Raw genomic sequence first — 15,947 nt, forward strand, 5'->3', positions numbered from 1 at the left:
TCCTAACACCTACGTGAGCAGCTTTCCCTGGTCTCACGGCCTCCAGGAACTTTCCGGGGTTGTGATGTCCCACACCCTCGCCAAGAGACTTCTGTTCCCGTCTCCAGGGCCCATGCCTAGTCCTTAGGGTGCGGCAGGCCTCCCAAAATCGTAGGGGCAGGGGGCCCTCCCCTCGCCTGTGGAGCAGCGCCCCCCAAGCCTGGATGCTCTTGTGGCTCCCCAGGGACCCTCCTGAGNCCACGCAGTGCAGGTGGTCACACCTGCCAGCACCTGCCACCAGCCACTAGAGGCGTCGTGGCCAACACTCGCCCAACACAGACCATCCGGTGTGTGGCACCAGGGACGGCTCGGGTCTCACGGCAGCATGGAGATCACAGCAGAGCCCAGTGCTGGGGGGGGGGCGTTGGGGGGGCGTGAGAACAGCAGGGGCACTTCTCACCCCCACCAGCCGACGGCAGCTGTCCTCTCCCCACAACCTTACAGAAAGGCCCTAATTTCTGGGCCAGTTGGGCAGGGCTGAGGAGAGAGGGGCTGTCCCATCCCCTCACCTCCCTTCCCCTGCCGGACTCCCGGGGGCAGCGGGAAACCAGGCCTCCACCCTGCCACAGCCACAGCCGAAACCTCCCGGGCTGCCGGCTGCCACCGCCCAGCACGGTCAGCGGGAGGTCGGGCCGCCCTCCACCTGGAGCAGCTGCTCTCGCACCAGCACTCAGCCGGCCAGGCCGTCAGAGACCCGGTCTCCGTCCGTCAGCACGGGAGCCCAGCAGGAAGGTCCTGTCCCTGCTGTCCCGTGGGGCATGGCGCCCGGTGTGCGGGTCCCCCTCTGCGCGGCACGCCACAGCCTCGGGGCTCCCTGGGCTACCTCTGTCTGCATACCGCTGACACGCCAACCTCAGACAGCCCCGGTCTGTCCTGAGGCCTCAGCGGGCAGAAGGGGACGAGGAGCCGGGGTCACCGCTGCAGGTGCACACCAGAGCCACTTAGCATGTGTCCGGAAGTCACCTGACATCACCCACGAGCCTTGCACTCCGTCCAGCTGTTGGCAAGGTTGGTCATTCTGACTCGGGGGGACTGAGCTGCGGGGGTGGGGGGCACACATCCCTCGCGGGCGATCCAGAGCGCGGCTGCGCAAGGCCTCGGGAAGCCGTTCTGAGGTGACCCCCACACCCTGGGCGGCCATGGGAGTCGGCAGGTTGGGGCCCCGCCCAAGCCACTCCAGGAACTGCCCCTCGGAAGGTCACTCTGCAGGGGCAAAGCCAGTCTGCTCCTGGCTCTCCTCGCACACGGGCAGGTGACGCAGGCCTCCTCTGTGGGAGGGCTGGCCCTCCCCCCTGCATCTAGGCGGCAGGAGGGGTCTCAGCAGTTACTTCCCAGCGTGGGGTCACTTTGGTCACACCTTTACCTGGACCCTGCAGTAAACACAGATGCTGAGAAGAGACAGTCCACTAGGTGTTCTCAGCTCAAAACAAATTCACCAGGACCCTCCTCCCCACAAAGAACTATAGTAAAGACGTCATTCAGGATAACTGTTCAAACCCCTTTCCTAACACGTAGGTTTGGGGGGGGCACCGCACATGCACATCTCAACAGCAACCACTGGGGCGTCCGACTTCAGATCAGGTCATCAAGTCACGGCTCGGGAGTTCGAGCCCCGCGTCGGGCTCTGTGCTGGCAGCTCGGAGCCTGGAGCTGCTTCGGATTCTGTGTCTCCCTCTCTTGCCCCTCCCCTGCTCACACTCTGTCTCCCTCAAAAATAAACATTTTTTAAAAATTAAAAAGAAAAAAGTAACTGCAAGCTGAGCAACAGGTGGCGCCTTGCGGGGCCCACCAGGGACAAGCAGAGGGTCACCTGCATGAGGCCAGGGCCCTGCCGCCTGCCCGCTCTGGGCCACACCCAGCAAGGACCCCGCCCTCTGACCTCAGCCAGGAAACACAGCTAGTGACCTGCCTTCACCCTACTGCGCAGAGGAGCCCGGGCCACAGGGAACCCAAGGGGGCACAGGACCCCAACTGGGGAGATGCCACCGGCAGGCAGGCCCAGCCAGCCATCTCTCCGGGACTGCCCTCTCGGCCAGTCAAGCGCCCACACGAAAAAGGCACCTGTGAATGGCGTGCTCCGGGGTGGGACAGAGAGGAAAATAAGAGCTGACTTGCTGGCTTTCAGGGGCCAGATACTGACATTATGCAGCCTTTTATAAGCATCATGTTCACATTGCACGCATCTCTGTAATCCTTTCCTACCACGTCACACACGATCTTTCCTTCCTCGGATGTTTAGCCTCAAGTGGTACTCAAGTGTACTCAAGGGGTACAAGGTACCCCGAACCCCTGCTCCCAGACTAGGTGACATCTAAGGACACAGCCCAATCAGGAACTGATCCTGTGAGACAAGCCGCATCGCAGTCCCAGCCTCTGCTGCTCGGGAACTAACCCCTTCTTGCATGCCTGTGAAAGCCCCGGGCCCGCTCTGCTGCTTCGACCCCGACTGAAGGTGGGGTCATTGCTCAGCCAGTCACCCTGCAAGCCAAGAACCACTCAACCTTAACCTTTAAAGGAGGCCGGTGACCACATGAAAGAAAACGGCACTTAAGGAACCCATACTCGAGGTCTAGACGCACTTTACCAAAACAAAATCCCAGAAATAAGCCTGAGCAAACACGGAGCTGCATCTGTACTGGCCGCGTGTTCACCCGGCAGGGAGTGCAGTCCCCTGCCCAGGCCTGTTGGCGCAGGGCCTGACTTCCCGACTTCCTGCGTTCACCAGCCACGGCCTCACTCCAATGGCTGGGCCCTGGCAGGGCGAGTGCCCAGGAAAGCACGAGAACGTTTTCTGGGATGGTGCTGAGGTCATGTATCTTTGTCTCAGCTCTACCTCCAACTTCCTATCTCTTACAGTTCATGCCTGTGAACTGTCAACAGTAAAACTGAGTAGGCGCTGGACTTCCTGCCACACGCGCTGACTTCCTGCGTGTGGCATCCACGGATGAAGAACAAATGGAGGAAGGAGGCGGGCTGGACGGCAAGTCCAGGGAGGCCGGGGCTGCAGTGTGGAAAGGCCTCAGCACAGTGCTGGGCGACTGTGAACCTGGAGTTACAACCGGATCTTTAAACAGTTCTTCCGTCTTTCCCACAAACCACAGCGCGGGCCGAGCGTCTCGGGCAGAGAATCGCACACGGGCCCTGGAGCAGTGACCCCTCCCCCGCAGCCGGATGCGCAGTTACCACCACCACCAACCCCTGAAACGGGGGTGAAGAAGGACATGACCCCAGACTTGCTAAATAGGTATTGTTTATTAAGGCTTGTATTCTCCGGAGGAAAAGTTATCCGATGTTGTCCCGTGACTCCACACAGGCAGTAACAGTTCAGTGACACGTTCTAATACAAGTCTAAATAATACAGCTTAAACTTCAACTCAGAGGGTCTTTTGGAGTAAATAATTTTCAGAAGGTATTTGCTCTCTAACAGTAAGTTCCCCTACGATGGGCGCGTGCAGACTGTGCCAGAGCGACAGGCGTGAGCACCATGGTCATGCTTAACTCAGACTCCGGGTGGCAGCGAGTTCAAGGTCCCTTGTTCCACAAAACAGGACAGCAAATTCAGTTTCTAAAAGGGTTTTTTTGCTTTTTTTTTTTTTTTTTTTCCCCATGAGACAGGAAAAAGAAACCAGACGCACACGACGAACCTGACCACCGCGGCACTGCCCGCCGCACCGTCCGTGCCAGCAGATCACGCGTGGTGCTCAGTGTCCTGGGCAGGAAACTCAGAACGGCGTTCGGGTTCTCAAGCTGACGAGCGGGGGCAGCTGGGGTGATCCGCACACGGCTCGGAACGGCGGATCGCTGAGCCCGGCCCCCCCGCGTGCCACCCCCGTCCACCCCGCAGGGACAAGGAGCCGCAAGAGACACGGCGGCCGCGGTGCCTGAGACCGCACGCGGGTGGGCGGGTGCTCCACGCACCAGGGCACGTTCACCACCTCTGAAAACTAAGATGTATCTTTCTCTCTAGTAGAAAAATCAAACAGATTAGCATTTTAGACAGGTGACAGGTAATAAAAATGGCAAACTGGCCAAATGAAGTGATCATTAACCTGTTGATCTCAACATTTTGAAAAGAAGTATTTTAATAGAATACAGTAAATGCCAAAACCAGTCACGGTTCCCTGTGTCTGCTATGGAGCAATAAAGGGGTGAGAAGGGAGTTCCACGTAAACATGTTAAAGGACGGTGACTAGGAAAGTAAGAACATAATTTCTGTAAACGAAACAAAACAACAACAAAAACAACAACAACAACAAAAAACAAAGCTTCGGTGTATCAGGACTTTGTTTGGTTTGGTTTTGAAAGGTACTCATATTTCACATTAGATCTGATTGACAGGCTGACAAAAAACATACTCCTTTATTAGTGAGTTCTATCATACTATGGTACACAGGAAAGTACAAACGAACGCAGATCCATCTGGGCAAAAATAAAAGACAAGGAGCGCAAGACACAACAAGCCGGGCCCCGCACAGACAGCAGCACCAAGCACACGTTCTCATCAACGTTTTCAGCCAAATGTCCGAGCACACGAGAGGCTGGTTCATCCTCACTGCTTGTTTCGGTTCTGCCGTTCCTGGAACAGAAAAGGGAGAAGAGCTGAACACGCAGAGCGAACACGCCACGTACACTCCCTCCAAAGGGAGGTCCCCAGCTGCCCTGTGGGCTGTGGCCGCCATCTGGACCAGGCTGGCCACGCCGGCAGGCGCCCTGGGCCTCTGATGGCCGCCTGGGCTCGGCACCCGCCTGCTCTCCGCGAGTCCTCTCGGGCCAGACCTGTTCGCCACCACACACAGAACCATCCTTCCCAGGGCACACGTGACGAGGCCATGACACATCTCGTCTCTCCCCACATCTGTCCGGCCGGCTTCTCATCAACAGGGCCCTCCTCACAGCGCTGCGGAAACAGAGGTCTACAGAAGAAGCGCGCTGCGGAACATTCTGGTGGGGCTGCACGCCTCTCTCAAGCTCCCTGGAGGAGCGGCCCTGAGCCCCGAGTCTGCCTGCAGGCACACATCTCAGGGACCAACTCAAGACTATCTTCCCAAAGCCCACTCGCCAACCCAAGTTTGGGACCCCAGACCCTTAAAAACAGCAATCAGGTTAGGGGCGGAAATTTACCCCTCGCCTCGTCACAGCTCTCAGAACCTAGTGAGCGAGGAAGAGGCAAGGGTCACGGCAGCTAAGGTTCACCACAGCCACACAAAGCTGCAGCCACGCTCAGGTCCAGCAAGGAGCTTGAGCTTCATGACCAGTGATCTCTGCTCTATCCCCATAAATTCAGCCATTCGCTATTTTACGTCATACCTAAGAGTCAACATACAGAACTTCAGTGACAGGAAATAAGTAACAAGCCCCTCTCTTTCCCACACAAAGGAAAGAAGGACCAATTTATTTTCCAAGTTTTACACGCCGTGAGTGGTCCCAGGAAGTGCTGCGCCTGACACCGCTAACAGCGCCATCACCTACAGGCCTTTCAGCTAAACCTGCTCCAGAACATCTGTCATTCACAGACGGGCGCTGCATCTGTCAATCCGGAGAGCTAAAAAGACTGCAGACCCAGCTATCATCAGCTGGTATTTAATTTTAAAAAGGATGTTTTGATACCAAAAAAGCAGAAAACGATCTCAGGATGAACTCGGCGACAAAGCAGCTTCACACGGTCCGTGTTCCCGTCCGGGCCAGTTCACGGGCACCCGAGCCCTGCTCTGCCGCTGCACAGCAGACGCACTCCGGTGCCGGAACCGCTCCGGCTCGGGAAGGCCCTCGGGAGCGGAAGGGGAACGGCCTACCTCAGAGGCCCAACTCAAGGCTTGCGCCCTGGGTTCTAGATGCTTAGGAGAAGTCTACGTTCCAACCCCCCCACCCCGCCACCCCTTCTTCACCACCTGGACAGAGAGTTCAAGTTTCCAGAATCCGTAAGACCCCAGGTTTTCAAGAGAAAAAGCAGCCATGGCCTCTAGACCTGGGCTTCCCACACGAGGAGGGCGGTGCCCTGGGGTGGGGGGCCCCTCCTGGGTGGGACTGGGCAGCCCCCAGGCCAGGCAGGGCCTACAGCCCCTGTAGCCGCAGCGGCCTCGCTGGTCTACCCCAGTGCCACAGGCTGTTACTTCTGAGTGTTCCTGCGAGAATTTCTGCACTGCAGCCCCAATCCTCATGTTCCCCAAACACCGAAAAGCTGCAGTCACGTCCACTTAAATGCCACTCTTGGTGACCATGCTGGGAAAGCCCAGGTGACGCTGCCCCTGCCCAAGGCCACTGGAAACTGGCAGTCACCGGGCCCCACCCAGCAAGCGCGGCCCGTCTAGAGCGCGTGCCTGAGACGGCAGACCCACCTTGCGCACCACCTCCTCCTCCTCCTGCCGCTTCTCATAGTGAGAAAAGTCGTCAAAGATGGAGGTCGTGTGCTTGTAGGAAGCGATGATTTTCAGCACTTGCTTCGCTTTTTCTAAGGGCACCTCTTGGGTGTCGCGGGAGTTGGTGACCGGCTTGTTGTCGTTATTCTCCAGCCTGATGTGCCGCAGCTGGTTGTTGGGCACGTCCTTGACAAAAATCCACTTCACGTCAAACTTGCCCTTCCACTTGTCCTGGGACCAGACGCCAGCGCTCGTGCCGTAGTCCACGGGCGACTTCATCTCGGCCACCCCGCAGAAGTGGCCACTCCCGTTGACGCTGAAGAGCAGGTACACCGGCCCCTTGCTGCCCGCGGCGCGGAACGCCCCGTCCAGGCGCTTGTTGCCGTGCTCGGTGCTGCACCAGATGGAGTACTTGATGGAGCGGTGGATGTCGTCCTCCGAGTAGCTTTTGATGATGAACACGCGTCCACTCTTAAGATTCCAATCAAACTCTTTAGGGTTATAGCTGTGGGCCGCCTTCAGTTTTTCAAGAACGGGGTGGGACTCCACGCTGGGGGCAGAATTCGGCTGAGTATTTCCAGGAGAGTTACCATCGCTGCCGGCCCCTCCACTCTGCCCAAACGCCGCATTTCTGTTGCGAGGGGCGACCCAGCGGGTTTGGGGTGGCTGCTGAGGGCTCGGGTACTGTGGTTGGGCCNNNTAGGCGGGGGAGGCAGGGCTGCCCCAATTACGGGTCCGCTTTTTGCTTTCATCTTCGGCTGCGGTTTTGCTGGCTTGCTGGCAATGGCAGCCCACGAGGTTGGCTTTGAAACCGGCATACTGACGTTTGTCCCACCATTCCCGGAAAGGACGCCGGTCATCGCCACGCTGCTAACCACCGACCCCACGGTCTTGACAGCAGAGGTGGTGACGTCCCCGATCTTCAGGCCCACCATGCCCTGCTCCAGGCTGTTCATGCCAGGGGCCTTGTTGAGGGCATCGCCGTGGAAGCCCGTCTGCCCGTCCACAATCGTGCCGCCCAGGGAGCTCGGCGGGTACGTGTAACTGCTCCCGTAGGCCGAGCTCTGAGCCTGCTGCCCCTGAGAGCCGCTCGTCCCCCAGGCGGAGAAGGCAGGGTTCTCGGGGAAGAAGTTGAACCTGTGCTGATAGATGCTGCTGCCCAGGCCCCCGGGCTGCCCGAAGACGGCGTCGTGCATGAAGTGGTGGTCTCCGTTGCTGAGCTGTCCGTAGGTGGTGAGGTACGGGATCGGAGGGTCCCCTCCAGTGGACCAGGGCGCCTCATTGAGGGAGTAAGGAAATCCAATGGATGGTGGGTAATAGCTGGGCAGGTAAGGATCCGCCATGGAGGGGTAACTGTTACTCTGGGGAAACAAGCACGGGACGAGTTAGACGGCTCTTAGGACGCGACTCGGAGACTCCCTGCCTCTGTCCAGGCGGGCCGGACGGCACCACCACTGCCCACAGGAACCGAGGCCACGAGCTGAGAACGCGGCAAGGGCTGAGAGCAGCCAGGTGGTCACCTGCAGCGTGTTGGGTCCACGTGACACGACCAGGCCCAGCCGGACCCCCCCGTGGTTGCCAGCAGCCCCTCCTCCGCCCTCAAGCAGCGGGCTGTTTACCCGGGAGGGAAACAGCGAGGAGTGGCGACGCCGCTGACGCCGCACAGCTGCAGCGCAGGCAGCTCCACGGGGGGTGAGAGCAGCTGCCGGAAGGCCCAGGCCGCGTTCAGGGATCTCAGGGCGACAGGGCGGCTTGCCCGGCAACCTGGTTTCAAGCCCCCTGATTGCTCAGCGCTCCTGGGGTGTCCCGCCTCACGGGCAACGCCCTTTTCCAGTCGCCTACGGGACTCCTCCCGCTCCCCCGCATCAAGGGCCACTTCAGAGCCCCCCTCACATGCCTCTCCTGCCAGCCCACCCCCACTTCCAAGTCCAAAGTGGCCTCATCATCTCGCATCCCTTCTGCGGCCTGGGCGTGGCCTCGGCTCTCACAGCAGGTTAGGTGGCACGGAGGCCGCGCCCAGCTCATTGACCAAGACTCAGTGTCCTGCCTGGTCCCTGAGCTGGAGAAGCCCTTACATCAGGCTCCAAACTCACCTTGGGTCCCTTACTGAGAGGACTCCCGTGTGTCGGCCGGAGCCTCAGAGAGGGCTTGTCAAGTGGCCAGACTGCCCTCGAGGCAGCAGAGACACCTCTCAGGAGATCTGCCCAGGACGTGGGTTAGACCCGGGGTCAGCGATTCTGGCAAAGCGTCTCCTTGGGCAGAGACTCAGCGGGCTTCCGGCCACAGCTGCCCCCGCCCCCAGCCATGCCGCTGTCAGGTGACAGAGACGATTTCCTGGGGAGTGTGGGTGGTGGGGGGGCACCGAGGGGTGCAGGCTTCCTGCCCAGGGCAGCTGATTTAAGGAGTGGAAAGGCCGTAAAGGAAAACAAGAGTGGAGGCAGCAGCAAACTTTGCAGTCGGTGCTGCCATTTTCTGACTGCTTAGTGGGGCCCCATCTTCCCCACTACCCTCCTCTAGAAACAGACCAGAGACCAGAGACCTCCTCCAGCCCCACACCGACTGTCACGCGAGAACACCTGCGGCCCCGGCTGCTGGGGAGGGAGGGCCAGAGCGCCAAACAAGCATTTGCACTTTGCCACAGCAAGAAGGCGAGGGACTCTCCAGACCTGCCAGGGGACCCGCTGGAGGACAGGCCGGTCCGTCAGCAGTTCCGGCCTGACACACGACCGCGGCCACCCACCTCCTGGCTGTCCATCTCCACTGCCATCTCCTGCTGCCCCGTCCTGCCTAGGATTTGTGGGGCCTCAGGAATCAATCTCCTTCCTGTCGGCTGCTCCACTTGAGGTCAGACAATTGCAGGATCACTTTTTAAAATGCAAGCACTTTCCCGTAATAAAACTCAGGAAGATGCTCAGGGAGCGAAACGCAGACAATGAACGGGCACCATCAATGTCCCAGGAGCCTCAGAACAGCTGGCGCTACCTTCTAGCGAAAGGATTCCAGTGATTCCGGAACCTTTCTTGTAGCCTCCCCTCGGTTTGCCTGCACCCAGCCTGGGCCCTCGGGGACGCTCTCCGGCTGGGAGGGAGCGTGAAGCACCAGGACAAGCTCTGCGAGGCGAGGGGCAGCCCTGAGGGCTGAAGCCTGTCGCCGGACCTCAACACCCAAAAATGGGACTCTCGCGGGGCCAGTACCTTGTGACTTGTGACTTACACGTAAGCCTTACCCGTAACAGGACATAATCAGGACACGAGTCATCATATATTATGTTCTCCATTCAACACCCCTCACAGTTCATCTAAAGTCCTGCCGTGGAGTGGCCAGAGCTGGCATTCCAGGCCCTGCGACCACACCACGCACGGGCGCTACTGGCCGGGACCGTCCAGGGAACAGGAAGCGAGCCAGCTGGCACCCCTGAACCCTCAGCTCCACTCACGGGGGTGCCTTCCGGCAGGAGGAAGTCTGGGAGAGGAGCGGTGGCCCTGAGCGGACCTCACCCTCTCGTCCTGGGACCTGTCAGGGTGGGGGTGGGGGTGGGGGTCCCAGTGAGCATGGACGGGACAGTCACACGACCACCTGGACCAGGTCTCCTCCAACACCACGTTCTCACAGCAAAAGGAATGAAGACTCCTCACTTCGAGGTCCCAGACCAAGGGGCATCCTGACCAGCGGCTACAGGCCCACCAGCAGCCGGCCCCACGTGCACCGGGCCTGGCACTCCTGGCCTGACGCCAGCCCTGCCCACGGCCTCCATCCATCCGTCCGCCCTCCCCAGGGCATGAGTGGCTCCAGGCCACCCGGAAGGCCGTGTGAGGCCACCTCAGCGCCGTGAGCCTGACTCCGTCTCTACCCGTCTTCCTGGCAGCTCTTTGCTGCTCCACTGGCCGTCCTTCCTTCAAAGCTCCGAAGCCAAGCAGCAAATCGGCGTGCGCGCCTACGCGCTGCCAGCTGTTCGCCCGGTGGGAAGAGCCAGGGGTGTTCACCCTCGCTTGCTATCTGTGCTGCACACCCTCCCTCCCGGGCCGAGGTGCGAGGGAAGCGGTCCCTGTTAGTCCGTCCATCCTTCTGCACTGCGTAGGGGCCGAATGCTCTGGCCTGAACTTCCAGCAAAACTGAAGTTCTACTCCCCACACGGGTGAACCAGAATGTGGCCCCCACGGGCAAAGCCCCACCGCGCAGCGCTGGCTCCTCCGGACAGACGTGCTGCCGCCTGGACACGCCCCCGAGGCTTCCAGCAGGAAGCTGGCGTACCGGGGTGCGGTGCGTCCAGGAAAAGGCAGAGCCTACAAAAATCTTGTTGAGGCCAATGCAGGTAAAACCACCCCCTGCCTGATGCTCTCACATATGAGACTTGGTCTAATTATAGCCTTTGCTAGAACACAGGGCCTCAAAAAAGGGAGGCGGATGCCTCTTCAAGGCAAGAGGAGGCTATGGAAGGAAAGACGGTGGCGTAAACACTGGACTCCTGGGGCGCCTCCTTGTGGCTTAGTCCAAAATCACAGACAGAACGGGCTCTCCAGACAAAACAGACTTCCAAGTCTCGTCCGTGATCCTTACATCACTTTCACTGAAAAACCACAGTAAAACACAATAATAAATCTACTCTAAAACTGACACTTTTCCACGCTTAGTAAAATATAGCCACATTAAGAAAGAAAGAAAAAAAGAAACTCATTCTGAATGGACAGAACTTAAGCTTAAATGGAAGCTATCAAAGGCGATCACGAAGACGGACAGAGGGACCAGCGGCTGCACCCAGGGCCACCACGCAGGAGGCCTGCAGCCCCTTGGCTGGCTGGGTGGTGCCATTTCTGACACACAGAATTTCTGCCTCTGTGTCCAGCTCAGGCACGTAGTTGTTTGCGTTAAGTGGCTCCACACCCAGCACGGAGCCCAACACAGGGCCGGAACTCACAGCCCTGCGATCAAGAGCTGGACACCCAACTGACTGAGCCACGTTGTTTTGAGCAACTTGACGTTAACAAGTATGTGAGAGCCCACTGGGCCCTGCCAGCTGCACGTGATGGTGGCTCCACTGAGTGGGTGGCAGCACTGGAAGCCCACAGCCTTCAGACACAACCACAAGAAAACCGGGCCAGGCCACGGCCCGCAGGACCACGTGCTCCTTGCTACCTCCTGCAGTAGCTGCAGCCAGAACTGGCCGGTGCGGAGCAAGCCCCGAGCCCGCCGCCAACAGGCTCTCCGCGGGAAGTGGACCAGCCCCCGGGGCATCGGTCCAGCCGGGCTCTGTGCTGCTGGGAGCAAAGCCCTCCCCAAACCAGACAGAAACCCTGCGTGACAGCCGAGCACAATTTTCAAGGCGAGCTGCACTTTTTATGAACAGAAAACACCCGAGGCCAGACACTTTCAAAGAGTAAGAGGGTGCAAACTTCACCTTAGCCACATGAGGCAACCTCTGAGATGGGGCGCACCAGCTTCTGGAAGTACCTGAACTCTGAAGCCCCCCGCCCACCTCAAGCGGCTCTGCTCAAAGTGGAAGTCAATTCTCAATTCTCTCACTGACGGCACACCTTTCTAGAAGAATACGCGTAAACCAATTACAAGTGATCAGCACTGATAATGGGAACAGGAAAACTTGCAGAACTTTCTCATAAAGTGAAAGCATCCGATTACACTTAGAACCCAACTGAATTATTGAGAGAAAACTAGAGAAGTTTGCTTCTATTCCTTTCTGTCTATGTCAGATGTGCCTGGGCAAACAAGTGGGTCTGTTGACAACTGAGCACCGTGGCTAACTCCCACAGTGCCCATGCTGCGTGGCCCCCACCCAGAGACCGTCTGCTCCCCAGCGGCCCCCCACAATCTCCTAAAGTTCACATGTATTTCGCGTCACAGAGGGGATGCGGAGCTGCTGCATCAGGAAGCGCCTGGGGGCATCCAGAAAGGGGCAGAGGCTGGCCCGGAGGCACTTCCTGCAGGAGCCGCCCGCCCCGAGGACCACGGCTCTGTTGCAAGCCACGCATTACAAACTAAACTAACCTGAACAGCACACTTGTGAACACTTTCCAAATCACCCCGGTATTAAAACTTCAGAAGACTCAAAAACAGAAATAGTCCTAAACTTGCTACTACAAACACCCAGATAAAAAAAAAAGTGCCACGGGGCTGACGGCTTCGTCACCATCCTCGCTGTGGTGACGGCTCCACAGGCACACAGGTCGAGTCACTGGGCAAACAGCACCCTTCAATCACGTGCAACCTATCAGGTGTCAAAAATTCCTCGATAAAGAGAAGCACAGCACCGGCCACACAGGCCACGGCTCCCGCACACCCCCAGGCGGTCAAGCTGGCTGTGAGCACCTCCTGTCTGGGAGCTGGAGGGCAGAAACACAGAGCTTTCCTCAATAGGAGTCTTCACCAGCAGAGTCCAAAACCAGAGGTGTCATCAGTTCCCAGTGGCTTTTGTCTGCAAGGCGGCCACGTGCAGGGTATCCCGTGTGAAGAAAGGAATAACAAACACAAGGACCAAAGGAGCCCCCTGCTGTGTGTGTGGGAGGGAGCATCCNGCCCTGGGCAAACCAGGCCTCTCCGGTCCCATTTCTTCATCCACAGAACAAGAGCGCCAGGAAAATTAGGATCTAAGGGCTCTCCTGTGTTACCTGCTGCCTACACTCCAACAGTTGGGCATTTCTGGAAAATCTGTTCTCAACCAAGAGCCTGGATTTACTCTTGGGGCCCCTGGGTAGCTGCTGGTTGAGCATCCAACTCTCGATTCCGGCTCAGATCATGATGCCAGTTTAGTGAGCTGAAGCCCCGTGTCAGCTCTGGGCAAACAGTGCAGAGCCACTATGGGACTCTCTTTCTCCACCCCTCCACAGCTCGTGTGCACGCGCCCACACGCTCGCTCACTCTCTCAAAATACATTAAAAAAAAAAAAAAAAAGACCATGGGTCTACTCTTAAGTAACGTGATTAACCATCTTGCTGACAAGCACACACCTGAGTACCCAGGACAAAGGGGCCGTTTTAAAGCTGTTCCCAGCATTGCCCGAGCCTGACCATTGTCCCCCCAGCTGGCTTCCCGGCGCGAAGCGGCTGTAACTACCCTCCTGACAGAAAATCATCTGCTCTACCTCTAAAGTCCTCCCAAATAACGTGAAAGCTCCTGCCTCATAAAAACATATTTCAAGTGAGTGAAACAATTCCTCCCACTTTTCTCTGGTCAAAATCTAAAACACAACACGGCTACAGCATCCGGATCACCTAAGGGAAAAATAAAGTACTCATTTAACTTCTTGCCACCCCCCTGACTCTGTCACTGAGGCCAGGGCGGTTCCCTGCAGCACGTGGTCCTGCCCAGAGGAGGGGTCTATAAAGGGCATCTTGGGCATCATAACTGCAGGTTTGCTCAGTAAGGACAGGGGACCCGGGGGCTCAACAGGTTGAGCCGACTTGATTTCGGCTCAGGCCATGTTCTCCTGATCCGTGGGATCAAGCCCCACGTCGGGTTCTGCGCTGACAATGTGGAGCCTGCTTGGGAGTCTCTCCATCTCTCTCTCAGAAATAAGTATTTAAAAAAAGGATGAAGACAGGGAAGGTTTTTAAGTTCTAAGACACTTTAGAAGGGCAGACTAGTGAGGAAAGAGACAAACTAATTTCACTTCACCACAGGGAAGAGGCAAGGCCTGGTTTTATTCCAAAGCGAACATGCTTAGTACATTTTAAAGCAGGGGACACCGCTTAGACCCAAACTCCATGAGCCTGGAGGTTGTTCCCAGGGCAAGTCAGCCCCCGGGAGACGCCATCGAGACCTTTCTGCTGGGCATACTGACGTGTGTGTCAGGGAAGAAGGCCAGGAAGGCTGCTGAACATCCTACGATGCACAGCGCCCCCAAACAAAGGCTGTTTCAGTCCAAAATGGCCATGGTGCCACGGCTGGGAAACTGAAACATCCAGGAAAAACGGGCAGCTCCCACCTACTGGGCCAGGACAGGTGCCATGTCGGAGCTCATGAGCCCCACCCGCCTTCCTCCCAACAACCCCACCAGCCTCCACGACCAGCCTTCTAGAAGACACTGAGGCACAGAAACGGCAAGCCCCCAAGGAAGTGTCACTCAGCGGTGGGGGGAAGATGCGAACCCAAGGCTGAAGTCTGGCTCCAGAGCTCGAATCTCAGATGCTCTCCTGGACCACAATTCTACCTGCCCAGAGCCAAAATAACCCACCAGGAAGTTTCAGAGAACTACACACCCCTCCGCTCCGTCAAAGGCACTGTATCGCTGAGCCATGGACGCAGAGGCCAACAGAGGTCTTGCATTCGGACGCAGGGGGACCTGCTGGGGGGCGTGGCACCGCCTTCCCTGCGCTCACGCCGCACACTTAGCTCAAGGTTAGTTTCCGAGTAAGTCGTCAGCATGCTCTGTGTTTCTAGTACTTTATACGGTGCTGCTTTGTTGTTTAGGATGGTAAAGTCAGAAACGTAGCCATAAAGTTGCATTACAAAATTCTGACAAAACTAACGTAAAGTCAAAGATTTAAAATTAAAAACAAACAAACAAACAAAACCTACACTCACCTGGTTTGACTGTCCAGAAAGGTAGGGCTCAAAGTCATTGTCATGGACTGTATCCTTCTGATGCAAAGAACCATTTTGTACTAGAACAAGAAGTTGCAACATGTTATGTTCAAATTTTAAAAAATTACTTACAAGCATGGAAATCAAAGGCAATAAAGCCTATGTCCTCAAGTTCTAAAAATTGTTTTTACTTAGGAATGAACACAGGCAGTGCCCAGCTGACATTTATACAACTACCTAGAGTGGCGACGCGCAACTCTCAACAATTCTGTTCTTGATAGAATTTAATCATAATTAGGTAGACCTTGACAGAATAACGCAAGAACGTGTAAATGGGCTCCGGTAAAGGTGGTCTGGCCTGGGCAGACCACGGGCGCCAGGCAGAGGCCTCAGTGCGTGTGCAGGACGGAGAACGGGGAGCCCCAGGCACAGGGCGGAGGCAAGACTGTAACTGAGTGATGCTTCTGAGCTCATCAGTAGCCGGCTCCCCGCTTACTTTCCGCTGTCACAACGCTCGGCCAAGAAAGGAAAGGAAAGGTAAATAAAGTGCTGGGCCCCTTCCAGTCTTAAAACATGATGAACCATATTTGGTTACACCGGGGTAACGCACACTGGTCAAAAACAGTCTTCCAAGTAAACACGAAGTGTCACTTACCGGCTCTCACGACAGTGAGGCTCGGCCGGGGGGGGGAACCCTGAGCCAGAACCTCAGGAGACGCTGAAGGAGACCCGGAGCATAGGGCTCTGGCTACCGGGCGCCCGCTACCCCAGGGCCCCCGGGAGCCGCCGCACACCTGCCTCCTTCCCTGCCCGGCGCAGAGCCACCATCTTGCAGGGGGGAGGAAGGACGGGATGCCTCCCGCCACCCGCTTACTGACTTCTCCTTGAAAAGTCCCGGTTCTCCAACTGCTGAACAGCCCCCGGCACGGCCACCTAACACTGTATCTCCCGGAAGCACGCGGGAGAGAGGCGTCCGGTTCCAGACGCCCTTCCAGCCCGTCTCTCCGCCGCATGGCC

The 15,947-nt window shown here is 57.5% G+C and overlaps 1 protein-coding gene across 1 annotated transcript in view; it reads right to left on the bottom strand.

Annotated features, from left to right (window-relative positions):
- Positions 1 to 3,272: 3,272 nt before the first annotated feature.
- Positions 3,273 to 15,947, bottom strand: part of YTHDF1 (YTH N6-methyladenosine RNA binding protein F1) — a 13,056-nt gene continuing 381 nt past the window's right edge. The window contains 4 exon segments of the mRNA XM_077756845.1: positions 3,273 to 4,615; positions 6,375 to 7,096; positions 7,099 to 7,756; positions 14,931 to 15,010. Of these exon segments, the coding sequence (XP_077612971.1) occupies positions 4,589 to 4,615; positions 6,375 to 7,096; positions 7,099 to 7,738 (1,389 nt within the window). The 5' untranslated portion in view covers positions 7,739 to 7,756; positions 14,931 to 15,010 and the 3' untranslated portion in view covers positions 3,273 to 4,588.

Source organism: Crocuta crocuta, unplaced genomic scaffold (genome assembly GCF_008692635.1).
Source record: "Crocuta crocuta isolate KB4526 unplaced genomic scaffold, BGI_CrCroc_1.0 scaffold613, whole genome shotgun sequence".
In the NCBI taxonomy this organism is placed as follows: domain Eukaryota; kingdom Metazoa; phylum Chordata; class Mammalia; order Carnivora; family Hyaenidae; genus Crocuta; species Crocuta crocuta.